We start from the raw sequence: 26,588 nt of genomic DNA on the forward strand, positions 1-26,588 counted from the left end.
AAGGCACACACTCAGCTTATCAGCTAAATTACATTTTTGAATCATATAGGGAAAGCAACTAATTGGTATTAAAGTTACTAAAAATAATGCATGGAAATATCTCTGCAGGAAATAGCTAGTTCTTCAGGAAAAGTGGTGTCTCATGATATGCTACCCAACACAAGCAATCCAACAGCCTGGAATTCTATAATTTCAAGGGGAAGAACGCAGAAGTTTCTGGATACTTCTGTTCTACCACAATGAGCATTTCTTTTGATTAGAATAAGGAAAAGACCTTGGCAGAGAAAAGCAGCAAATCAGAATGATGCCTGGAAAAGGGAGGGATAGCTTGAGGATACATTTTTTCTGTTCCAACAGTAATTCTCCAGGAAAATATTTCCTTTGTGTGTCAAGGTACTCAGTGGTTGGTCAGATAATATATCTTGGTCAGAGCTGTGGTATATTTGACATACTGCCTCCAGCCGAATTCCTGTTATGCAGTGCTTCCTGTTGATTAATTTTTCCAGTCTGTCTCATCTAAGTTTGTACGACATTGGGTTATATTCTCATTTCCCAGTTAATATCACTGGTTAAAGGTTCATCAAGGGTATTTAGCATCCACCCTCAGAAGAGAGAAGTTAAGGACAGAAATCTATGTTTTGTTCTCTTGCAAAAACCCATGTGGAAACTTCATGTTATGTAACATAATGAAAACACAAAGAAACCCCAAATGAGGAATCACTGCTTTGAGTACCAGTTGATTCTTTCGTCTTCAATGTTTAAAAAAAAAAAGTACAGTAGAATTTAAAAATAAGATGTGATGACTGAGTGGACTGGAAAAAAAGGTAGAGAAGATAGGAATTGCATTAGATGATAAGCAAAGTCTAAAAGAAAAATTTAATATTTAATTGATGAATCAGGAAGTCCTTGCATTAGGTAGCCCTACTTTAGTAGGGTTAATGCATTAGTGGCATTAACTGAATGAAAAGCATTTCCTTCACGGTCTCTCTTACTGATAGTGTGGAAAGCACTGGATATGGAACACAATATAATTGATGTATATTCAGAAGCTGACTCTGTCAACTCTTCTCTTCTTACCACATAATCTTATTAGCCCCAGTAATTGGAAATTCTCAGATATAAAGATAATGATATGTCTGTATGGATGCAAAGAACAGCTGCAGCAAGTTCATTGTAGGATTGGCACCTCATTTGAAAAATCAATAATTTTCAATCTTTATCTCAATAACTACCATAAGTCTATGAAATGCCATGGAATTTTTAAAATTATGACCATGTAATTTGATGGCTCATAACAAATAACCCATAGCTACTGAAGAAGACAAACAGCAAAGGTGATAGATCATTTTTCCTGCCTGTACCAGGCTGCTAGTCACTCTTCCTGGCAGTCTCTTGCAAAAGCAAATTCTCTCCAAGTAAAATAATGGTTCAGAACAGCCCGAAGTGGATCACACAGTGAATCTAAACTGGCCTTAGCTGTCCCTAAAGAGGCTCTGGGACATAAAAGACTGTTGCTGATTTTGGTCAAGTCCAGTAATTTAAAAAGGAAAAAAAAAATCAGTCCCTAAGATGCTTTCTTTGATAAGCTTACCCATCCTTTTCTATCTCTTCCTTATAAACGTCCCATTAAACCTAGCTGTGTTTAAGTTGAATTATGATAGAGATGCTTCAGTTCAGACTGACTGAACTCTCTGACCAGTATGGGACTGGGCAAGTAAAAATTAGCATTGTAAAAATTAAATTTCTTCTATGAAACAGTGTTTAAGGGGCATTATCATGTTGACATTTACATTAGCTCACTCTTTTTTTCTACTGGCTCAATTTTTCACTTTTCTTTCAATATTAACACCCCACAAGCAGTATTGCACTCCTTGCTATAAAGTGCAAGTGCTCCCCTCTGTCACTAACAGCAGCTGAAATGACCAAGTGATAGTTTTAAAAACTGCATTTCCTATGAACTATATATTGATTTGTATGTTGGGCTCTGGAAAATGACAACATGGCAGTGAGCTTCTAAACACTTCCACTTTATGTTTGTCACACTAACAAGAAGCTGCAGCATAAGTACTACTATGCAAGGTTATTTCTTAAAAGAACACAGTTTATATGACAAATGAATTTAAAAGTGTTACTCTTGCAAACACTGGCGTTGCCAGTTTTATAATGGTTATACTATGCCAGTGTCCAGAGTTCAACCTGCCCTATGAGCTGTGTCTGTACAACCAAGGACATCAGGATGTCAGCAGGCACAAGCATATATCACCACCTCTTTTAATCTACTCTGCAGGAAACAAGTGCCACAGAGGCATCAATATGCATCTGCCTCCTGAGCACATAGCACAGTCCCACACAGGTTTCTCTAGCCAAGATGAAGTTCATCTCATCTAACTTAGGCATCTAAAAATTAATTATTCATGTCATCTTATGTGCCAGTCAATAAACATTGACTGGCACATAAGATGATTTGAATAAGGGTGAGGGTGATTCATCTTACTGGTCTTAAGTGCTTAACTTTCAAATGCATCATTTAGGTGGGATGACTCACATCTGCAGTTAGTACAGCTCTTTGTACACATGTCAGGTATACCAGAGCTCACACATCACCGAACAGGCTGCAGCCAACTTCCACTGCAGCACAGATGCTCTGACTGCTTGCCATCACCTCCCAGGACAGCCTGCTTGGGTCCCCTTCCCCTGCTGAAAACACCTGTGCTTGCTTCAGTGAACTGTGTCTGAGCCAAGCACTTCTCTCAGCCAAGAATATTTTCACAATCTTGCAACATTAACACTTTACCTGCTTTATGATTTTAAGTTCACATCCCAATATAGACTAGATTATACATGTAGGATTAGAAGTTCTGTAAGACGAAGCACTAGCTTTAAACTTTTGCCATTAGGGATGTGCATTTTGGGGTTTTTTACTTAAAAAAATGCATTATCAATAAGTGTAGATCTATATTGAAAGCCTTGTTTTAATGCCAAGAGGTTGGCAACAGATGAAGGCTTTCTTCTGTCCACACTCACACTTGCTCTGTGGATATACCCTGCAGCTATATATAGACACAGTGAATAATCACTCGGCTTTCATCTGCTTCTGAGGCTAAAGTATAGCAAAAACAATGTGTAAGAAAAGAAATTATGCCAGGAGAGCACTGTAAAAAACTAAAAAAGCTGAAGCTAGGTAGCCAGAGTTTTTTGGGAAGTTTTAATTTGGTTTGGTTCGGTTTGGTTTGGTTTTGAGCAGCCTGCATTCTGACTCTATACCACGCTCTAAGCTTACAAAGTTCAAAACAGGCATGAAACTTCCAGCATTATCTGACTCCTAGAACAAATGTATTTAAAGACAAAAGCTTGACTTCCCTGCTCACTCTCTCTTGGTCAAGAAAGATGGGAAAGAGCCTGTGACTTCAAAGGTACACTAGCAAAAGACAGAGAACAGAGAAAATGAGTGAAAGCAACACATAAGTCAGTGAACATAAAATGAAATAGGTCTCTTGAATGCCTTAAAACACTCTTTTTCCTCCCCACAATGTTCTCGCTGCAAAAGCCCAGACATTTTTAATGGTGCAGTTACAACTGGGAGTCACATTTGTGGTTTGTATTTCTACCCAAGCTTAGAGAGTAGCAGTGACTTTGAAAGTTTATTTACTCTGCTTCAGATTCTTCAGCTCTAACAGGTGACACTCAATGCTCTGGTGTGCTGAAGCATTCCAAATTACTAAATACTATAACCTTTTGAAGACAGTCCCAGACATCTGAAAACTTTGTACTTGTGAATTATTAGTTCCAAGGCTGGGTTTTAAGGTTTCTCTTGTGCATATGTAAGCATATGTTGGCCACCTGAAAATTTACAGCCAATGCATTTTTCTACCCCATGTGAATTGTGCGTAACAGACAACATGTTAAAAGGACTGTGGCAGAAGAGATCTAGGAAGTCCTTGGGAGTTTCAGAGACTGTTTTTGGAGTACAGGACTGGGGACCTTATATTCCTGCTTCTTCTTGTACATTTTAAATTCCATGAGCTCAGCTACACAAATGTTTAGTACTTTGATGCACTTCCAGTAAGTCACATACATACACTTTTAGGGTTCTGGTCTATCCTTTCATGCAATGGTAAAAGTAAAGGTAAAACCCTTTTTGCAGTAGAAAAGGATTGACTAAAGAATTAATTAGATTATTAAAACCATAGCTGCACTGGTTCTAGAGTGGGTTAGGTAAAACAGAATCTAGACTAGAATTGGGATCAGGGCTCTGTTTCCAGCTTTGCATTTGACCTGATGATACAATAAAACTGCATTTCTTTTTGTTGTGCCTCATATGAGAAGTGACACTGCATAGAAGACAAATGGAACTCTGCTCATGAACTATCCAAGACCACTTGAATAACATTAGCAATTTGACAGTATTAATAAAGTGACCTTTGCAAATAAAGCATTAGAGAGATGGCACATCTATGGATCGATATAGTTTTGCTACAAAAAAAGCCCAAACCATGAATTCTGACATATGATCTTTATGAAATGCAAGTTGTGGGTTACAAATTCAAAGACATCTAAAGGCAGTATTTCTGACAGGTGCTGTAGTGAAATACCTCTTAGAAACCCTAAATGTATAATGGAATCTGCCAATGGACACTATGTTGACTGGCATGTACTAATAACTACATTATATTTTTCCCATTCTTCTTATCACCTTTTCTTGCTTTTCATTTTTCAGGGATAAAAAGATACACAATTTAAGATTTTCCTTTATAGGCAGAAGATAGAGATGTCATGTTCTTAATGAGGTGTAGTATTAATTTGGTACAGTCATGTCATTGTTAGACTTTTAAAATGCAGCGACTGTCCTAAACAAACCCATAACTGTGCATTGATGTAATAATTTTGCACATGGTCTGTCATGTACAGTTAAATCTCTTTTGTGGATGAAGAAACACAAAATTATGCCTTCCCTAAAACTGATGCTTAAGTACTGTGGCCTATTACCAGAAATTTTGGAAGGTCATGTGTTCTGTAAATACAGCTTTTATGGCAAAAAACATATAAGTGATTTTGAGAAAGGAAGCTGCTCTTTCCTTTGCAGTGAGAAAAGCCCTGTTGACCGGTGATGAAGAAACAGACTGAACTAGCTTTTAAAACTACGTTTCAATTAGTGATTACATCAGTATATGAGGGATTTAACAACATGGATCATAAATAAAGTTAACATCAGTAAGAACAGATACTTTAACCAGTGTTTTTCTGACCTATGACTTTATTCCTACTGCCTTGTATTACAGCAGTAATTTGTCATATAAAATTTGCTGTCATGAGAAGCCCATAATTTGTACATAGTTTTGTTTTGAAAGACATCAAACCTACCTCAACCATCCATGTTTTCAGTCTCAATTCACCCTTAGTCTAGACCATATAATACCACTGTGTATGAGAAGAAAAAAACAGCTTTTTTTTTGACATGTATCCATTAAAACATTAAAATTTTTTTGCTTTCACATTTAGGTTTTTTTTTTTTAACTAAAGAAAGAATAGACCTAAACTGAAAGTTTTCTTTGGGCCCTTAAGAAGGCTGTCACATATCAACACATATTAAAGCAAACAAACTAGGTCTTCCTGTGAGGAAAACCAATGCTCGGTCTGGCAAAGCGTTTTGGGTGTAGAACCATGGTGAGCACAATTCCCTGTGAAACACGCTGGGGTGGGTTGGGTTTGGAGACAGCACAGCCACCCTAACACAGCTGGGGCCCAGGACAACACAATGACTAACAGCAGCCAGAGCTGTATACAGGCAGCCACCGTATTCCTGTACTACACGCACCAGAGACAAAGGTATAAAATAGGCGACTTCACGGTGCAAACCGTGGTGTCTTGCTTGCCCCATGGCTGACGGAGTGCTCACTCGCACCACCGCTTTGCACGGGCCTGGTGTTGCCGGGTCGCTTTGTGGTGCTCCAACTCCTACAGCCAAGCCGAGAGCACTGCGGGGAACCTCCTGAGAAGACATTATTGCCATAATAGCAGTCTTCACTGAAAGGATATATCTGGGGAAGAAGCCTAAATATCGGTTCTACCTCTTCCTGGAGCTGGCCGCAGAGCAAGTCTGCCCAGCCGCGGTCCCCGTGAGGGAAGCGCTGCTCACGGCAGCCGTGGTCCAGCCAAAGCGCACAGAGGGTTTTTAAGGAAGAGGAAACAACAGCCACATCCCAGCCACAACCCGGCTGCTCACCGCGGGAACGGGATCAGAAGACCTATGTTCTTAGAAGGGGCCAGGTCGGGCCGGACACGCCCCGGGGCAGGCGAGGGCGAAGCCACTCGAGGGCGCGCCCTCCGTGGGCGGGAAGGCAGCGGGAACTCCTCCTCCTGCCCGCAGCGTCGGTGTGCGATGGGGCTGGGAGCGAGCCGGGAGGCTTAGCCCCGCTCCGGCCGGGAGCCATGCCCGCGGGGAACGGCACGGGCACCTCCAGCCGCCCGGCGCCCGCGGCGCCCGAGCAGGAGGTGCCGGGCGACCGGCCCCTCTTCAGCGCCGGTACCTACGAGCTGCTGGCGCTGCTGGTCGCCACCATCGGCATGCTGGGCTTGTGCAACAATTTGCTGGTACTGGTGCTCTACTACAAGTTCAAGCGGCTCCGCACGCCCACCAACCTCTTCCTCGTCAACATCAGCCTCAGCGACCTGCTGGTGTCCGTCTTCGGTGTGAGCCTTACCTTTATGTCCTGCTTGAGGAGCCGCTGGGTGTGGGACGCCGCCGGCTGCGTCTGGGACGGCTTCAGCAGCAGCCTCTTCGGTGGGTGCTGGGGCCGCGGGCGCCGCCTGTACCTCCTTGTCCTGCTGGGTCCCTCCACGCCAGCTTGTACCGGCGGTGCCGCGCCCCGTCCCCACTTCCCAACCGCCCCGTGCTCGCTTCCCAACGGCCCCAACCGCCCCGTCCCCACTTCCCAACCGCCCCGTGCCCGCTTCCCAACGGCCCCAACCGCCCCGTGCCCGCTTCCCAACGGCCCCGTGCCCGCTTCCCAACGGCCCCGTGCCCGCTTCCCAACCGCTCCCTGCCGGCCTCAGCCGCTCCATCCCCGCTGCCCCAACCGCCTCATCCCTGCCGCTCCCGCGGGGCAGTCCGACCCTGGGGGTTCAGTCGCCGCCCTGGTGAAGGGGTTGGGGGGCGGGGGGGTAGAGCCGGTGCTTTTTGGTAAAAAGCGACAGTGCTGGAGAAAACGACCCGAAGCAAAAAAAGAAATTATTCGAGAATCAGTTTTTCGACCTCCTGCCTTTGCCTGTGTAAGGTGTAATAGGACATTTAGAGAAAAGAGCAGCAGCGCTGTTAGAAGAGGTCTCGAGTTAACCAAGTGATGCACAGAATTCATGAGCACAAACCACTGTATTTTATAGGAGGAAGTGCTCCAGTCTGTGGATAAGGAGCATGTATACCTCTAGGTGTAGGGTTAGCAGCGTTCCACCTCTGTGGAACAGGTGGAAAGCTGCTCCCCAGCAACCTTCTCAGTGTTGTGACTTGTCCGTTTATAAAGCTGCACAGTGTGTGGCAGTGCCTTGAATTTCCTTATCCATATGTGAAATTCGGGTACCATCTTTCAGACGTAACGGTGTCACCGTTGGGCTTTGGGAAACCACTGAAATTTTAACACTGCAGAAGGAGTATTTACACTATTTCCATTTTCAAAACCTTTAAGCTCTTGACTGCTTTCCTTCCTGAAATTAATACATACCCTTTGCAGAAGTCTGCAGAAGAATAGGTAGCAGTCCAGCTATGTACATGCGGCCTCTTAAAAGGAATATTGCTTTTTCTTTACCATTAAAGGATTCTGCAAAAGAAGAGACTCATGTTTCTAATGGTGAAAGTAAATGTTTGGCTAACCAGTTACGAAATCTAAAGCTCATGTTAGATCTTCTTCTGGCAGAGGTGTATATATTAGAGGTGGATCACAGTGCACCCACTGGACCTATATACACTGAAAATTGACTCTCAGGTGACACAGTAAAGTCTTCCATAAGCTTTGTAGCTTTCCTGCATGCATAACCTTTGTTTCACATGGCTCTGTGGTCAGCATTTTGTGGGCTACTGTGTGAAGGTGCGTGGTTGCTCCTACTGTTTGACTCCTGTTGCATAGTGCAGCAAAAATTTTATGTCTTGAAAGTTATGATGGGTGCAGGATGTAGTTAATCATTTGTGCAGTGTTTGGTACCAGATAATTTCTGCAGTGCACAGACCTCAGATGTTTGTGTGGCTATTGGTATCAGGGAAAGTGCTAGGGCACCTCGATGTCATAAGGTTGTCTCCATCACTCAGCCTGTTCAAATTCTTGAGAAACTCAAGTACTTCTCTGCCAAACAGATGCTGCAAGACAACTGAATGTTAATCTTACACAGGGAATGTAAAGTACAGTTCTGTTCCTACCTTTATCTTATATATATTATACTTATTATTTCTGATGAAGGCATTTTCCATATAGGTTCAAAAAATAAGATACATAGTAAGGGTAAAAAACCAGACTCTAATAATCTCATACCATCTTCTGAAATAGTAGAAATAGAAACAATGAGATATACAAACTGGCAAGGAAATTGCTTGATCACATGTGACTTTTAATTTCTGTTTATTTTGAGGTATGCTACATAATTTGTTACTATAAATATATTTAGTGTTGATACTTTCCTTCATCCCTCTATTTAAGATTTTTTCCCTAAAGAAATGTAGGCAAATTCATGTGCCTTGTCTAGAGAGCAGTCAAGTTAGCATCTATGGTTTGTAAAATTACATCTTCCTGTGGTTGGTCATGCTATGTTCCCCTTCCATAATGTGCTTCATTGGGAAGAATTTTTTATTACTCTCATTATTATTAGAAAAGTGTGTGTTTGTGTTTAGTTGATCATATGTAAACGATCAACTTAATGTTCAGGAATGATGCCTTAGTTTACTTTTTTCAGCTGCCATGTAAAGCAACAGAAAATCTTTAACTTGGCTATCATAGCTGAATGCTAATTTGATAAAGTGATGTCTAATTTTAACCTCCACAGTATTGTTTCCATATTCTCATCTAGAAATAGAAGGCTTGTTCTTTCCTGTTTTTGAAAAGTGGTTCCCCACCTGCACAGGAAAGCAGGGGCATGTCAATGCTGACGAAAAAAAAAATTACAAATGATGCCCCGCAGGTAGCATCATACTCTGTTTGCCATCTGGATTATTGCTACCATGGCTTCTATGTTCATTTTGTAACGTGTTTCTGGAAAAAATAGTAATTTGAAAGTATTTCTTTGTTCCTGTTTGGTGATGTTTTGTTGTTGCTTTGGATTTGGTGTTTTGGTTAGTTTTCTGTGTGGTTTTTTTGTTGTTGTTGGTTTTTTTTTTTGTTTTTTTTTTGGGGGGGGGATTTTTTGGTGGTTTTTTTTCCTGATTTTTATTTGGGTGGGGTTTGTTTGTTTGTTTATTTTTTTTTCCCCCTGGTAATGGTGAAGATGCTGATTTAGGATTTCATTTAGAGTAACCAGGTATTATATTTAGAAATATACTTTTCTATATAGCAGCCCAAGTCACCTGTTATCTTGAGGTGATGGTGTAGGGAAAGTAATGTAATGGAAGTCTTAGATGTGTATTACTTAAAAGTGCTTCTGAAAGTATAACACTCTCCCCAGAAACTTCTGGGAATAAAAAGTACATTCGTTGATCAGAAGACATACAAAATTGACGGCTTTGAAAAGTGAAATTCTCATTAACTAAGCAGAGGACTTACAGCTTTGCAGTGTTCAATTGCTCAGGAAGCCACAATGACACAATAAAGATGTTTCTAGAATAAGTGGCGGTAGCTCTGATACCATGGGTATGGAGTCTATTAAACCATAAAGATCGTGTGAGGTTGCTTTAGTGGTGTGGATATGTCTTGGGGTTGGACCCAGTCTGGCTCATTTTAGATGAGATGACCAAAACCTCTCTTTTTACAACTTTGTGATTTCATTCTTGGATATGATCTTGGACATTGCTATGTGAGCTTTCTGTGCCAGCCTTTCAGGCCTGAAGGCTGTTCAGTATTACTTTCCATCCTTATGCATATTTTTTAATCAGAAGAACAGCCCCTAAGAGCCAATACGTTGTGTAAGTTGTTCTCTGCATGTATTGACTTATAAATGAGAGGTTCTCCTGATAGTAAACAAGTTTAGGACAAATTATTAAATCTGCTTTTTTTGGATTTTTTGTTGTTTTGTTTTATGTTAAATAGAATTTTCACTTTAAATTCAGAGATAATGCTCAACCAATTTTAAAAATCACATTCTTCCTAATTTCTGTAGTTAATCAGGAATCACATTGAAAATCATGATTCAGCAGCTTTATTTTAAATTTTCAGGTGTTGTTACAAGGTTTTTCCTCATACTGTTTTGAAAGCCGAGATAAAGGTATTTCTGTGTTCCTCTTAAGGATTTCAATATGATTAAATACATAGGTGGCATTTGTGCTTAAAATAAACTGGTAGCATATGTATTTTCAGAAGCCTTCATTACAGAATAATGACAACTGCTTTCCCCCCTCACAGGTATGAGGGCACTCTCTATACTTCTAATAATTTTGCATTGAAGAATTGAGCATTTTCTTTGTAAGAGTGCTTCTCATTTTGCCAGCCAGTTGGAGGTGTGGTAAGATCCGGAACTTAGACACTGTAAGCAGATCACAGTCTGAAACTTTTAAGTTGAGAAGATGGCAGCATAACTACAGATTGTCTGTCTAGGGATAAATGTCTGTTTTTTGTGTTCCTCACAATAGTCTGCTTCTGCATTATCATAACTTTATCTTGAGACAAACCCATGTAGTAACATCTGCTCTTGAGTTGCATTGCACAGCTAAGAGACTGATGTTTGTGCTACTGCCTATGTTTTCTGTGACTTGAAAGATTTTCATTGAGTCTTTAGAAGGTGCAGAGACCTTCTTGCTACAGTGCAAAACTGATAATTTTGACTACTCAACATCTGTCCTTTTCACACAAATAACAGTCCCTGTTTTCTTTTACTCATTAGAGTCTGAAGTCAAGATACAGTTTAGGTACAAGTCTTCATGGCAGAGGCCGCAAGAAGGGATTTTTTTCTCTACTACAAAGCCATTCTTAACACCTCTTATATTAGTGTAGGGAAAATGACATAAATGATTACCTGACAAGTCTTAGTCTAAGCTTTCCTGACGCAGTTGTCTGTTTTAGACACTAATCCCCACTTAATTTTGTTTCACTGAGTTCCAATGTTTATTTTGTTACAGGCGGTGTATCCTGGTGTGATATGATAGCTGTGCATCAATTAAGTGATATATTTACATCATGAGGGTCACCTTTCTATGGAGTTGTGCAGTCAGCTTTATGCAGGCCCTACTGCATCTGCCACCCTCTCTTTATGTAAAATGCTTCTAACTCTTTCCTTGTCTGTAGTCAACCATGCCATAAGTAGTAGAGATCTGTGTAATCTCTTTATCTGTTTTAGCAGTACAACTGATATCTGGGAGGCATGCTATCACTGACAGCATAGCTTTTTGATTTCTAGAGAAGACCATATGATTTCTAGAGAAGGCCCCTGACAGCTAAACATACCCAAAAGTCTTGGTTAGCAGACGTAGATGATTTCTTTCTTCAGATAAGAGGGTAGTTGTGAAATACAGGGTCAGGGTGTCATGATCTTTGTGTTTATCTGCTGGGCTCTTACAGATATTTAAGGTTTTTTGTTTTTTTTTTTTTTTTTTTAATGTGCACAAGAGAAATTTGTGTAGTGCTCACCCCCAGGCAGTGGTTGACTGCTTTAATACCTTCTGTACATTGAAATAGGCCCTGAGAGTTTTGAGGTAAACTAGTCTTATCACGTGGAGCATACACACATAACCCCTCAAGCATAAATCACTGCTGCTAAAAGTAATGGTAGGTAAACCATTGGCCAGTACTGGTGTCCTAACACCTTCTAAGTTTAGTTTTGCAATGGAAGAAAGGAATGGGAAAACTGGTTAATAACAGGAATGATCTTGAGGAACAGGCACCAAAACTCTTTATCTGAGGCAGTCTCTTGACAGAAGATTGCATAGTCAGGGCGTGTGGGATGTGCCCACGGGGAGGACAGTGTGGGAATGCCATGGGAAACTACAGTCGTTTAGGATAAGGCATTTCCCCAGAGTCCTCTGGCCCCAATACAAATGAGCACATGCCCATCACCTGTCAGTTTGTGGTTGTCATCTCCTCAAGTTCTGGAAAGTTCTTGTTGCTTCTAATTGTTCCATCTGTAAACCACTCCTTCCCTTTTCCCTCATTGGCCCAGTTTATGTTACCCCATCCCTGCTCCTCCCTTACACCCTCTTCCCATCGGATCATTTGTACTCTAGGCAATCCTTCCTGCCCCAGTTATATACTCTGGCTTCTCCTTCCCCGGGGCTCTCGGATTCTGCCTTCCCTGAGTGCGGTTGTCTCCCTGCTCCTATTTCTGCCTCCCTACTCCTTCGATCAATCCTCAATAAACCCGCTCGGATTCCAGCAGCTCAAGAGTCCTTCCGTCTTCCCAGTGGGGATTTTAATTGCGCTATCCAGGCACCCATTGACCAACCAACTGAGGGTCACCCCGTGGAATGCGGTCCGGGGTAGCCTATAAGGGTGTACTCTGGGGTAGGCTTTGTATCATTAAACCTTGTTTGCAAGTGAAAGGCTACTGTTACTGCAATGTGATTAGAGACCTTGGTCTTTCATAACTGCAAGCTGTTTTTGTAAGGGTAAAACAAACACTGCCAGCTTTTAATGTCAAATTAATTTAAAGTATTATGTCCCTTCCGGACAACTTACCATTGGTATGCAGCAGCTAGATCTCAATGAGCTACTAAATCAAGGTTGATTACAGGGTGTATACTCCATTCCAGTAATGTGAACTAGAGGATGGGAAAAATTGTAAGAATTTTACAGACTGTACTCTTCTGTGAAAAGCTACTGTGTGTACAGCTGATGTTCTTTTATTTGTTTCAAGGCAAGGTTATACCACCACACCCACCAAATACTGAAGTAAGGATTAATTGCTTGAGAGTGTCTTGTGGACCTGGCTTCAGTTGCAGCCTGTTCATCTAAGGCTCTTCCCTTCACAGTGACAGTGGTGTCCTGTGCCACTCTCTGGCATTACCCATCTATGTTATATGCACTAATTTAATCTCACTAAAAGCATTTTCAATTGTTACTCAGCAGATAGTTTTAGGAACTTGTGTTACAAATAGCTGGAGGCTCAAATCAGCATGCTTTCAGCTTTAGCTTTTTTTTTTTTTCCCCAGACTAAGTTAATCACTTGGAATATTGAATCTGGAAGGGGTGATTTATTTCACCATAATTTTATAGGACAGCAACATATAAAATATACTTGATGTATGTTATGTCTAAGAGAAGTGATTTTTCATCTGCCTAGATTGGAATGCAGATGTTGAAATTACTTGTAAAATTAGAAGAGATACATAGCTGGTGCCTAAATCTCATTGTAATGCCTAATTGCTGAATTCAGATAGACTGGTTATATATTTTGTAGTACAAAACTAGAGAGTACAATAACACCTTTTCTTGCCATGTACAGGAAGTTGCTTCTACCCAATTGCTGTTGTCTAGCTTTTCAGATGTGAAAAGAGGTGAGGAGGGATTGCAGAAGGATGTCTTTCTTCTGTGATTAGGTATGCAAAATAGTAATTCAGCACTTGAATGTAGGGCAAGGATTAATTGATATACAAAAAGAATATGCCTTTTTGTCATAGTTGAGATGGACATTATACAGAGCAACACACTCCATTTTCAGAAGGCTTCAAATTGGTTTTTATTATAGCATGCATGCTTTTTTTTTATACATTCTTACAAAACTCGTAAGTTTACACTTTGTTCATTGGTCACGAAGGACAAACAAAATGCTTATTGGAATAGACACTTGCAGGTTTCTCTTATTTATTCTTCTTTCTTTCTTGGTTTCTATGTCAATGACCTTGGTAGAAAATTCTTTCAGGGGTAAACATGGATCCTCTTATCAAACTTCTCTCTGGCTCACAGAAGTCTCTGTAAAACCTCTTCCACACCCTTTGACAGAAGCCATGTGTCTCAAGGTGTGTCTCAGACATTAATCTTACTTGCTGCAGTTGCTCTGTAGAGATGCTCAGACTTTGGGAATATTTGATATCACCTCTGACCAAATTATAGGCCATGCTTGGGGCAGGGGCTCAATATGAAAATAAGGTGTATCTTGCATGGAGAGGGCAGAAGCTGTTGTGATTGTTCAAACTTATTGAAAGTAACACTTCAGTTATGAAGGCACTGCAATATGTTTCTTCTAATTAAGGATTATAAAGTCAGAATATACACATTGTATGGTATAATGCAGTACAGCTTAGCTGTGTTTTGCAGTCTTCTCTGTAATGACCTACACTATGCAGATTGAAGTATTTAATGATGTATCCAGAACTGTCTCCTGGAAAAGCCCAGAATACAGAAGAGATAATTAGCACATATGGCACATAATCAAATCTACACTGAATGCAGTATTTCAGTAGAAAAACAATACGAAATAGCAAAAAAGAGAATTTTCTTCATAAACATCCAAATAACAAAAAGTAGCTTGTCACTGCTCCCTGATTCTGTGTGGCGGGCTGCTGGAGAAGAGGAGTTGTAACATAGAAATTGCAAACTAGTGGCTTAAAAGAGAAGGCACTTCAGTTTTGCTACATTTATCTGCAGCTTCAATGGGAATGAACCCATTTTGCTAGGGTAATTGCCCAGGCTTAAATCAGAGCTAGAACTAGCGGCAGTTCCTGAACACAAAGAGTGTTTATGTTTATAATCAGCACGTACAGACAGGGGTATTGTCTGAAATGGAAATCTTATATCAGACATGCAGTCTCTGTAAACACTGGACAGTAAAGTCTTTCTGAAAGAGTTAGAAAGAGTGAATTGCTGGTAGAGTAAATAAACTCTCAGAATCTTGGGTCTTAGTCTTGAATCAAAATATGTAGATCTCCAGTACCTCAAGAAGAATAACAGAATTTGTTTCAGATAAAAGGTAGAAATTGGTTTGAAATGCGTATTTTTGCTAAGAGGAGGCTAATAGCCAAACAATAACCATAATGGCTTTCTGTAATAGATTTGTTTTTTTAATCAGCATGCATTTCATCATATTAAAATATGCAACTCAGGATGAAATTTAATAATTTCCAGAAAAGCTCCTGTAGAGGATTGGGGGAGGGAGGGAAGTAAAATTCAGTGCTTTCCTCTGCACTAGACTACAGAAACTGAATGAAACATAGAAAATGGAGCCATAGGCATGCAAAAATCATATACATCTTGTGCTGTGACCTGTATTTCCTGCCTCAGTGTCTGTGTGCTAACAGACACTCCTTGAATACCAACAGAACAGGGATTTGCATTTTGGTGCATACTATCCAACAGGCTGTCCAAGGTCCCATTTACAGTTCAGGGAGGAAAATTCAAGTACGTCTTTGAAGAGCAGTGGTTTTATACTGAAAGGGGCTTGATAGAACAATGTTCAAATGTACACATACTGATTTTTAGAGATACTGAGCATTCAATGACTTCCTTGAGAATGTCAAGGACTTAGGAAATTATTGCTTGTGAACACCTGTACTTTCAGCCAAGCATGTGTGCTTTTGATTACTTTATCATGGCTCAAATTCAGCACTCATAAAAGGGATGGGGAAGTATTAAGACCACACAGGGACATTAGTCATTGAATACCATTCAATGAAGGAAGGTGGTAAGGAGCAAAAGGTTAATTTAGGTATTCTGACTCATCATCCTGAAGAGCTGCTCTTTCTCTCCACTGATCAGACGAAGCTGCAGTGCACTATATAAACAAACAGAGCCTTTAGTTGAGTGATGTGATTTTTCTCCATAAACATGACTGTGGATGACTATCATGACTGTCAGGTAAACTTCTGTAATTCCTAATCTTTGGGTAAGAGAAATTGAAGGGGAACTTGTTGCCTGACCTTGTGTTCAAGAAGTACATCACATGTGATTGAATAAAGCACTTACCTGAGCCAGTGTAGAATAGTACCTATGAAATCCTGTAGTTATTTTCTAATGCCTACTAATACTTTGCTTAGGTACACATTGTGCAATGTATTTTCAGCATGTTAGGTCACAAAAAAAGGCATGAAGACTTTTCAACGTCATTTTAAAAAGCCCAAAAAACCCACCAACAAACCCAACCTTACGTCTTTGGAAACCTTCTTGTCCATATTTGCTAGTCCAATTTCAAGCTATGAAAGTGAAATTCTACAGCAATAATTTATACAAGGAAAAAAACCCCCACAAAACTAAATGTGAAGGGTTACTCCATGGCCAACAATGTCTACATCTTTTTATGATGAAGATTTAAAGAAAACTAGAAAAAAAAAAACATTAAAAATTTGTTTCATTTTAAAGAGATCTATGAAAGAGTATGGCACATTTTCTATTAGAGTGGGAAGTCCTTTTATTCAAGAAAGATTTCTAAGCTCACCTCTTATAAAAAGAGAATATTTTAATAATTACAGCATAAAGTAACTTTCTTAGAATCCTAAAGGATATCCTACTGTGAGATACTTGGTTAATAATACACTGCTTTTGCTGTTAAATACCTTTACAGACAGGCTATGTGTTGCTCTAGATTTTGTTATTCTTAGTTGCCTTCCTAAAATCCATGTTGCTGGTCCTTCTGTGCTGTTGTTAATTTATCTTCCAGAAGTGTTTATCATTTTTCAAAGTGAGATCAGGTTCTTGCTGAGTATAAAATGGTTGTTCTCTCTTTGGTAGTGAAATCCGCACAATTAACCTTCTTAGAGCTTATGGCACATATGAGTGTACTTGGAGAAATTAAGTGCTGTGCATATGCATGAAAAAATACTTGTGCTTTGTATTAGATAAAATCTATATAGATTTAGACACAGATTTATGTATAATCTCACAGAATGCTGTGAAATACACCCTTTTGTTGTTTAAGAGCCTGTGTTTATGAACTTGATGACTGAATAATAACAGATTTCAGATGTCTGGCAGTTGCCTGATGGGCAATTTAGTTTTTGATCATCAAGTATTATAGACCATTGAAGTAGAAATCCTTATATTCTAATGAAGATAGAAATGCCTGGGCTTCATGAAATTTTAAAAGTGTCTGGATAGGGTAATACTGAGAGCTGAAGATAATGTGTGATTTCTGTCATAACATGCTAATAATTGTGTACTGGGTTTGAGGTGGACAAAAAAGGAAAAGAGTGCATAAATAAACAAGGACTGACATTTTTATGAAAGCAGCAAGATAGGAAAGGACACTCAAATAACTGAATGTCTTTCAGATGGGACACCTTCAGCAATGTAATGCTTTGCCTTCCTGGTTCTTCTTGGAATGCAAACACTTCCAGGATATCTTGAAATAAATTGGAATTATTCTAGTAATTTTGTTCACATTAAAGGTGCACATCTCTGCTTTCAGTTGCTGAAGACTTTCTTTAATTTCAGTCTCAACTATCAGTTCACTAAGTTTTGAAGAGATTTTTTTATTGCTGATTATCTCAATTTTATATGATAGCTTTTTCTTAAAAAAAGCCTAAACAGCCAAAGGAAACCACAAACCCTAAAAGAACACATAACAACAAGAAACCCTACAACAACTACCAGCAGGAAAACCCCCAAACCTTGGACCATGATACCTCACTGAATGAAGTAATGTTTAGGAAGAGGTATTGGCTTAAGCTCTTCTTTCTTTGTCCCACTTCTTAGCCATTGTACATCCTGGATCAGATGTCAGTGTCCTACTCTGAGTAGTTTGAAGTTGGTGATTCTGTTTGGCTTAGTAGTTAGTGAGTAATGCACAAAAAAATCTTAATGGTGTTAGATTCATAATACGAACTAGGTAATTTTGAGTTAACCTGCTAGCAAAGGAAACATTTATCAAGAGGAGTGCAGTCCAGTTTACAGTATTTGTGAATAATTTAATTGATTTTTTTTTTCAGGAATTGTTTCCATTATGACTCTCACTGCTCTTGCCTATGAACGCTACATTCGGGTGGTCCATGCAAAAGTGATTGACTTCTCTTGGTCTTGGCGGGCTATCACGTACATCTGGCTGTACTCACTGGCCTGGACTGGAGCACCTCTTTTGGGCTGGAACAGATACACACTGGAAATTCATGGATTAGGTTGCTCAGTGGACTGGAAGTCAAAAGACCCCAATGATACCTCCTTTGTGCTCCTTTTTTTCCTTGGCTGTCTAGTAGCACCTGTTGGGATCATGGCCTATTGCTATGGCCATATTCTGCATGCAGTGAGAATGGTAAGTTAGTTCAAATAAGACTTCCCTTAAAGTAATGTTATCAGTGAAAAATGTTGAAGATGTATATTAAGGTTGGATCCAAGCCAAATTTGCACTCTCACTTCCCTTTTAAACTTTGAATATTTGATGTTCATCTATGTAAGGTAGCACTAGATAGGTTGTAGGATTGGCAGAGAATCAGCCTAGAGCTACCGAGGTCTATTTGTTGTGTAATTTTACTGGGAGGAAGTAGGGAATGGCTTATGCTTACTAATCCACATCAGATCCTCACCTGAAAATTCAGTCCAAATCCTTAGTATGAGAAATGGACCCACTCAAGTTTATGATCAACATTATTGGCAGAATGGATAAATTTTGTTGTTCATGTGTTTTCCTTATTTTATGACTTAGGTAACATGGGGAGCTGCTGCCTAGTGTTCTGCTTCAGAGATTTCATGATTGTAGGGTAACATACTATGTGACAAAGCAGTACAGAGATATCGATGAATTTTTTTTTTTTTTCTCTAAAGATTTTTTCCATGAATCTACAGGACTGTCTAACTAGTCAGACAAAGGACCACTAATGTAAACTGAATTTGCTTATGCAATAGCTGAGGGCAAGTTATTTTTCTAAAGTACTTATAACTGCAGCATGCTTTGTTATCTTCTCTGGATTTGTTGTTTTCTAGTAGATTAGCTATTCTATTTTTTCTCAGCTTGTATTTTTACAATTAATGTAGGGAATAAAATCTGAGAAACATGATGTAAGCTTCCAGAAGAATTGTGGTTTAAAAGATAAGGTGTATGGTGTTTGTGCCTTAAACTAAGAGTGAGTCAGTTACTTACAAATAAATGTAAAACTATTCAGGTTCAAGTAAAACATAAAGCTATTTTATTTTACGATTTTTTTTCTCTACAGCTTCGCTGTGTAGAAGATTTCCAGACAGTTCAAGTGATCAAACTTCTAAGATATGAAAAGAAGGTGGCTAAAATGTGTTTCTTGATGATCTCCACATTCCTTATTTGTTGGATGCCCTATGCAGTGGTCTCTCTCTTGATAACATATGGCTACAGCAACCTTGTAACTCCAACAGTAGCTATCATCCCATCTTTCTTTGCCAAGTCAAGTACTGCTTATAATCCAGTTATCTATATCTTCATGAGTAGAAAGGTAGGTACATTAAAGGTTTTCTTGTTTGAATTATTAGTAGCCTGTAACACACTTGTGAAGTGTAGGTCTGATATACTTTAATCTGAAAAAAGTTTAAAAAATTTAAACAGCTAGGATAAATGGTAACAGTCTAGAAGAAACAAAATCCCCGATTGCTTAAATCCTTGGTGCTTAAATACCACCAGATCATAAATTTAATTTGTTTATATGTGAATTCAAACATTTAACTCACAAAAGGGACAGAAAAGAGTGTCAGAATTTAAAATTTCTAGTTTTGACAGTTTACCTGTGAAATGGTTTGCTACTAGAAGACCTCATCTGAATCACTCCCTTACCGCAGCAGAATTCCATCAGAGGAAGTTTAGAATAATCAATGTCTATTTTTTAAGATTAAAAACACTTGCCTCTGACTTATGTTTTATAGCAACACAGTGACTGATACTGGAAGTGTACCATGCACATTCTGAAACTTCTGAAATCAAGATTGTATAAAGATATCTGGAGTTTAATAGAATCCCTTGACAAAGGGTAAAAACCCATGAGTGACTGCTGGAGGGGTTTTGCTGAGTTTTCCTTACCTTTAAACCCATTATAGAGATGGGATTTTCTGTGATTTCTTACACTGGCTTGCAGTTGCCAGGCAGCAGCCTGGGCCAGCCAGCAGCCTGTAGGGACGAGGAGGCCAAGTCAGTGGGTCCGATCAGCCACGCAGGCAGCCAAGCAGAGGCTGAGGGCAGCTCAGGTCGGGACCCAGGGCAAGGGGGAGCTTAAATGTTTTCCTGAGTAAAAGCAAGAGGCCTCCAATGTGGCATCTTGTTCTTCCCCCACAGCTCATTTCACAGCAGGCTGATCCACAGTTACACAATATAAGAGTTATCCTGGATATGGGAAGCTAACAACAGTCACGTTCAAAAAGGCTTTTTCAACAGAGTGACTTTTTAAATACACTGGCACCGACTCTGTACCTAGTTGTCAGGCTGAGTATCTTTTCTGAAAAACATTTTGTGGGTTCTGACACCCAGCAGAAAATCAAACTTGTTCCAGGTATAATGCCAGTGAAGGCAGAGCCAGGATAAGTATCAATCATCAGAACACGCTTATTGGAGATGCATTGGGAAGTTTTTTCTCTTGCCCCTAATTCCAGATTAGGACCAAAATGATAGTATTTTTGCTTAATGTTTTTTGATTATTTTACCCTCAGAAGGAATCCTAAAACAAGTTCTCTATAATAGCCTTCCTTTAGCTGAACTCGTTCTAACATCCTTGTACTTTCTAACTTCTTTGCTGCTCTGTGGTAGACCATTACCTCTGAAGTTGTCAAGGCTTCCCCATGACCTTTGTTTCTCTGAGATTATCCTTCTATGAGATCTTGTAATTAGCTAGGTTCCTTTCCCAGCAGAATAGACCTATTGCCTTCTCTGTGTCAGAGTAGGATTAATTTTCCACAGCAAAACCTTGTTCTAACTTGGCATGTCAGATTGCTTCTTGCATGATATCTGGGAAAACAGAGGCACTGGCCATGCAGGATAATACAGAGTAATCCTTAACACAGCTAAAAAGAAGGCTGTTAAAAAGAGATGTCCTACCCCCTTTTCAGAGAAAAGGTGCCCCTGCTCCCAGATGTTTGTTGTGTTTGGGATTTTTGTTCTTTTTGTTTTGGGGTTTTTTGGTATTTTGGTTGGTTGATTGAAGTCTTCCTCTTACATTCCAGGCAATCCTTGTTACAGGTTATTAAGCAAAGGGGAAGTTGCCCTCTTATTTCTTGTAGAACCAGGGTTCTTCCCCAAAGGATCATGTTTGAGCTTTAAATGTGTGCAGACGTGGAGCTACTGAATGAATGCATCTTTAACTCTCATACCTGGATCTTTGTTTTATTGAAGGGGAGACCATAATTAGAGAATTAATACAGTGCTACTACTCAAATTTCCATTCTGTGTGCTGGTGTGAGCTTTCACTGAATACCTTACATTATTTAGACACACAGTAGAACAGACTTCCTGTGTCACAGGTAGGTGCTAGTTATCTAAAAAACTTCTGTTCCATCCATATTCAATGGGAGCACTTGAATTCTGTGTTACTAACCATTGAAATTTCATTTTACATCTGTGACGTTAAATGCTTTTGTTAAAATTTCAGATCCTGGAGTTACTTAAAAGGAAGAAAACATGCCTTTGTATCCCCTCCCTCCCCTTGTTCCTGCCCTCTGTATCCTCCTGTGAAGTGTTTGTGAGAATAGTCTTTCCCTGATGGATCTAATGTGTGATTTTTGAATATGGAAACAAAACCTATAGCAAACTTTGGAACCTAGTCCTCTTGTCTTTTGCTTGTAGCTGGTAAAATATTCAGTTGCATTTCAGTGCCCTCTGTTGGCTTAGTGATCCTATTCAGATGTAGAGAAAACAAGTACCCACTACAAAGGCAGCATGTTTTGTTACTGAAAAAAACTCAGAAGATATGCAGAAGTCTCTTATTTTGAGTAATTTACTGTACTGTGCCCTCCAGTTGCTTGTAGGTGACAGTGACTGTTTAGGAAGCTGAACATAATTCTGTTTATTCTCTCTTGCAGTTTCGACGCTGCCTTTTGCAACTCCTGTGCTTTCGCCTGATGAGGTTCCAGAGGACAATGAAAGAGACACCAGCAACAGGGAGTGACAAACCAATACGACCCATAGTTATGTCTCAGAAAGCAGGGGACAGGCCAAAGAAGAAAGTGACTTTCAGCTCTTCCTCTGTCATTTTTATTATCACCAGTGATGACACTGAGCAAATAGATGACAGCAGTAAACACAATGAGACAAAAGTAAATGCCATCCAAGTAAAGCCATTGCAGGGATGAGCTGAAGAGACATGAGAATGAGAATTTCAGCCACTAGACTGTTGAGGCTGGTGACTGGTTTCAGTGGCAGTGTCTGGGGGCTGCCAAAGGAAACCACATTCTTAAGCTGTGAATTACTGAAAGGATTCAGCCTCAGAAGCTCTCCAAGTAGTTCACTTTTGGTCACAGCACAGAAATCTCTGCTAAAATTGTTGATGGATGTCATTACTCTGAATTTTCTTAAAGCATATTTTATGATTGCCATTCAGAACTTTTGGTATTTTAATGTTTTCTGTATATTGAGCCTTCAGTGAATAATTAAATGGATCTTATTTATATAATTTTGTTCTCAGAGAAATATTTTTTCCCCACCAACAAGGATGTGATCTGATATTGTAGCTTGTTGGATACAGCTTGAAGGGAAGTAGTAAGACCTGAGAAAACAATAGTGTTTCAGTTGGCCTTTCTAAAGATCAAGTAGAGCATTTGTAAAGAGAAATTACCCACTGTTCAGATTTATGAAAGTAAAATTTGAGCAATTAACAATAAGTGTGTGATTCTTTATTAGTTGATGTACAACATATTTACCACACTGACAATCATGTAACAATATGTGAAAACTGAACACTAGAAGTTGTGGTCAATTTCTTATTATAGGTGCTCTGTTTGAAGTGCATTGAAATGAGCTGAAACTTCCATGAAATGATTTTCATTGAAATAGCGAGATTTCATTTCCTTTCATGAAAGGAAGTGAAACAAGAAATCAACAAATGAAGTTAAGGGAGAAGACAAAGAAAGGAAATATAAGGAAGTGAAATGAAATTGAAAAAAAATGAAAATTCTTAGGAGAAGTTAAGTTTTTGAAATGGAATGAAGTACAGTGACATGAACCAACACTTCATGACTTCACTGAAATTGCAAGATTTCCTTTTGTGAAATGAAGAAATTTCATCATAGCAGGGTACTGAGATTGCTCACTCTACACTTTTTGAATCTGGGCCAGCCATGATGATGGGGATCACAGCAGCAGTAACAAGTTGCCATTAGGGTTCAGGATAGGGTTCAGAGAGCTGCAGAGCATACAGCTCCAGGAAAACAGGAAAACGGGAAAACAGGCTGGAAAAGGCATGCCAGGGCAATCCTGGCAGGGCAACAACTTTCCTGCTCCTACATCTTTCTAATCTGGACCTCCCATGGTGATCAGAACCCCAGCCGCAGCAACAAGATGCTGTTATGTCTAGAGTTGGGGTTAAGAGAGAAAAAGATCCTAGAGCTCCAGGGACACTGGGGCTGGAAAATGCATGACAAGAGGATTATGGCAGGGGCACAACATTGCTGCCTTCACACCTCACAGATTAGAGCCATAAATGGGGATGGACATCTCAGCTACAGCCCCAAGATTGCTAAAAGGTTAGTGTAAAAAGAGATAAAAGAAATTCTGAAATGAAGTGAAAATGGAATGGAATGACTGAAACATCATGAAATGATACTCGTTGAAATTGTGAGATTTCATTTCCTTTCATGAAATGAAGAATTTTCATTAGGAGATTAGAAAGTGTGGAGTTGGCAATGTGGGCACCCTGCTGTGATGCCCTTGCAATGCCTTTTTGAGTGTCAGTGACCCTGGAGCTGTAGGCTGAATTAGCAACCTTAAACTAAGTTTTTTGAACTGTTGGTGGTAACTTTTACTTGTAGCCTGTCATTGGCTTTGTAAGTGTGGCTCTGTGAAGTTAGTGTGCTGCAGTCCTATTTGCTCATCTTTTAAATATAACTATTTCCTGTACTTACTGCAGCACTGTTTAAAAATCACACCCTGCTACAGAATTTAAGTTTTGTAACTGTCAGTCTTTGAGTAGCATCAGGTTATTCACAGTTTCATCATCTTTTTAAAAAATTAAAAATCCATCTTTGGTCTATTCTGGTGTTGTCACAACAGGAAAATTTATAACAGTGTGGATAGAAAGACTGATGCTGGACCTTTCTCTCCTATTACAGGCAATGGACAATGGTTAGAGTTAGCATTTGAACAACTGTTTATTGAGTAACAGAACTGCAGACTAAGAAATAGGAGAAGGAGAAAGTGGGAAGGACAAAAGGATAAGAAGGGATAAGTAGGGGATATAATTAATGAAGATTTTAAATAAACTAGTTGGTAAGAGCATTCATGATCCTGTCATGCAAAGGGAAATTGTGGGTGTGGTGAGTACCATGATAACCTCTGAGCCAATTAATTTCTTTTAAAGATGTTTTATTGATTTTGTGCATTAATAGAAAAATACATAAAATGATTTAGCTAAAATGTCATTTTTAATCTGCAAATGCAGAAGCCTCATTTTACTTGTTGCCTCCCAGCACCTGGTGTGTCAGGACAGCTGGGAGGCATTTCAGCATCTCCTTCATGCTGGGGAAGGGGTCCCCTCTCACCCTGTGTTTTGAGGCTGTAATGAATCCTGTGAAGCCATGCCCACTGGCTTACCTGGGCCTTCTGCTGCTGTGCTGGATCCCATGGAGGCAAGAAACTGTTGGATGGCAACAGATCTGCTCCACAACCATGTGACCTTCTTCCTTTTTCAGCTCCTGGAAGAAACTAGATTTGTGCTGAATGTATCTAACTTCATGCAGAAGAGTTGGGCCTTATACTATTGACTCTTTTTATCACAGTGATTACATCAGTCAGGAGATCAGTATTCACAAGCATACCCTTTTTGCTTGTGCCCTGCATAACAGTGGTCTCTTGCTGCTGTTTCCTGCTAGAATACTGCATCAGCTAAGTGAAATGGATACGCAACCACTATACTGTGCTAAACCACCCAGAAAGAGCAGCTTTTAAGAATACATTTATTCTTGGCTTATATAAACAACCTTCAGCTCAAGAACAGAATTTGCCTGTCTAATATCCAGAGGTAAGAGATGAGAAAAATCTGGTTATGATGGTGCAAGCTCATATTTGATGTATGTGCAAACATATCAGTTTGAAAACATCTGCATTCAGGTATTTTGTTGGTCTATGTCACCACAGTTAAGGAGTGCTATTGTTTCACATGAAGGAAAAAAGGAGGAGGGTGAGGCTGGAACTGTCCCAGAGGATGGGAATGCCTGTTTCTGCTGCTACTTAGGATTGGCAGTAGGTGGCCCCTTGGGGTTAGCCTGGTACTTGCGTCCCTCTCTCTGTGGCAGCAAAACTGGGAAGACAAGCAGGAGGGGGGAGCCCACAACTGATCTCCATTTTCTTCTGCCTCAGGCAAGTGCTGCAGCCTTTGATTTCCAATTGCCTGATGCCCAAGGTTGCTTTCCCTGCTGCTCTAACCTGGCTCTGTATTCCATCTATCCAGCTCAAACATAAAGAATGCTCTTTCTTGCTCCCCCCAGACCAGATTTATATAAAATAAAAACTTGTAACATATTAAATCTGAAGAAGAAATTAAATTAATATTTGGTACACATGAGAAGGCACATTATTAGCACCAGACTTGGCATAAAGCAGGAAAAGGAATGAAATCTTACTATTTCAATGAGGGTCAATAAGGCAAGCTTTGGGCCATATTCCTGCACGTTAGGTTATCCCATTGGCTTTTCTTGTTTTCACCTCCTATCAGGTGGTTTCTTTTTTTTTTTTTTTCTTTTGCAATTTCAATTCTTCTGTTTCTCTTCTGTCTCTTTGTTTCCCTTTCTTTCCTGATTTTAGGGATTTCAAGGTGAATAATTTGGGGAAGATTTGGTCCTTTTCCCTTCACGACATTTCAACTCAGTACAATTGGTTGTAGTTACTCCATTTCAGATTTTTGGGATTTTTCATTTCATTTTTGATTGACCATATCTCCTTTCTGGAGTGTTTGTTCAATTCTGTCCTCTGATTTCAAGATTTCATTCCATTTCTTGAAAGGAAGAATCTCTAAAAGACAATGAACAGAAACAGAAATTACGTTGAAGTTTTGAAGTATCATAAAGGTTGATAACATGCCTTCCTTTCTTTTTCTAGATATTTATTTTTATTAGAAATATAATTTTCAGTGTAACTAAGCGTTGTTTTTCTGAGTGTTGTCCCTTCCCTATTCTTTTTTTTTCTGTGTATATTTTTAGCCAGTTTTTATATTCTTTCATCAGTATTTTGTTCTTTTATGAAAGAAGGCCTCAGATGCGTGGACTCTACTAAGTAAAGAGGGAAACAACGTATTTGAGATCTCTGTTGTATTGCAAGGAGGTTTGTGAGGTCATCATGGATTTAGCAGTGTGAAAGGGAACAGAGCTGGCACATACAAAAAATTTTGAGAGAATGATGTTTAAGTGAGATGGCACTTACTTTCAATCTAATATATAATACATTTA

At 39.6% G+C, this 26,588-nt stretch overlaps 2 protein-coding genes and 1 long non-coding RNA gene across 10 annotated transcripts in view; 2 read left to right on the plus strand and 1 right to left on the minus strand.

Annotated features, from left to right (window-relative positions):
• Positions 1 to 6,867, minus strand: part of WDR64 (WD repeat domain 64) — a 259,862-nt gene extending 252,995 nt beyond the window's left edge. For 5 of the 8 annotated variants that reach the window (XM_068184941.1, XM_068184940.1, XM_068184939.1 and 2 more), the window contains exon 1: positions 6,702 to 6,867. The gene's annotated coding sequence lies outside the window, so the exon portion shown is untranslated. Of the gene's footprint in view, positions 1 to 5,361; positions 5,410 to 6,068; positions 6,093 to 6,701 lie in introns of those variants that run through there. The other 3 variants (XM_068184943.1, XM_068184938.1, XM_068184937.1) reach the window with 3 other exon arrangements.
• Positions 6,339 to 22,603, plus strand: OPN3 (opsin 3). Its single transcript, XM_068184960.1, has 4 exons — positions 6,339 to 6,781; positions 17,978 to 18,297; positions 19,196 to 19,447; positions 22,014 to 22,603. The coding sequence occupies exons 1-4, from the start codon at positions 6,430 to 6,432 to the stop codon at positions 22,281 to 22,283; spliced, it is 1,194 nt and encodes a 397-aa protein (XP_068041061.1). The 5' UTR covers positions 6,339 to 6,429; the 3' UTR covers positions 22,284 to 22,603.
• LOC137471008 (uncharacterized) lies at positions 7,175 to 10,622 on the plus strand. The gene is made up of 3 exons (XR_010997352.1): positions 7,175 to 7,269; positions 10,347 to 10,395; positions 10,533 to 10,622. It is a non-coding gene; the product is annotated as an uncharacterized lncRNA (long non-coding RNA).
• Positions 22,604 to 26,588: the final 3,985 nt, after the last annotated feature.

The sequence above is a fragment of the Anomalospiza imberbis genome, chromosome 3, assembly GCF_031753505.1.
Source record: "Anomalospiza imberbis isolate Cuckoo-Finch-1a 21T00152 chromosome 3, ASM3175350v1, whole genome shotgun sequence".
Lineage (NCBI taxonomy): Eukaryota > Metazoa > Chordata > Aves > Passeriformes > Viduidae > Anomalospiza > Anomalospiza imberbis.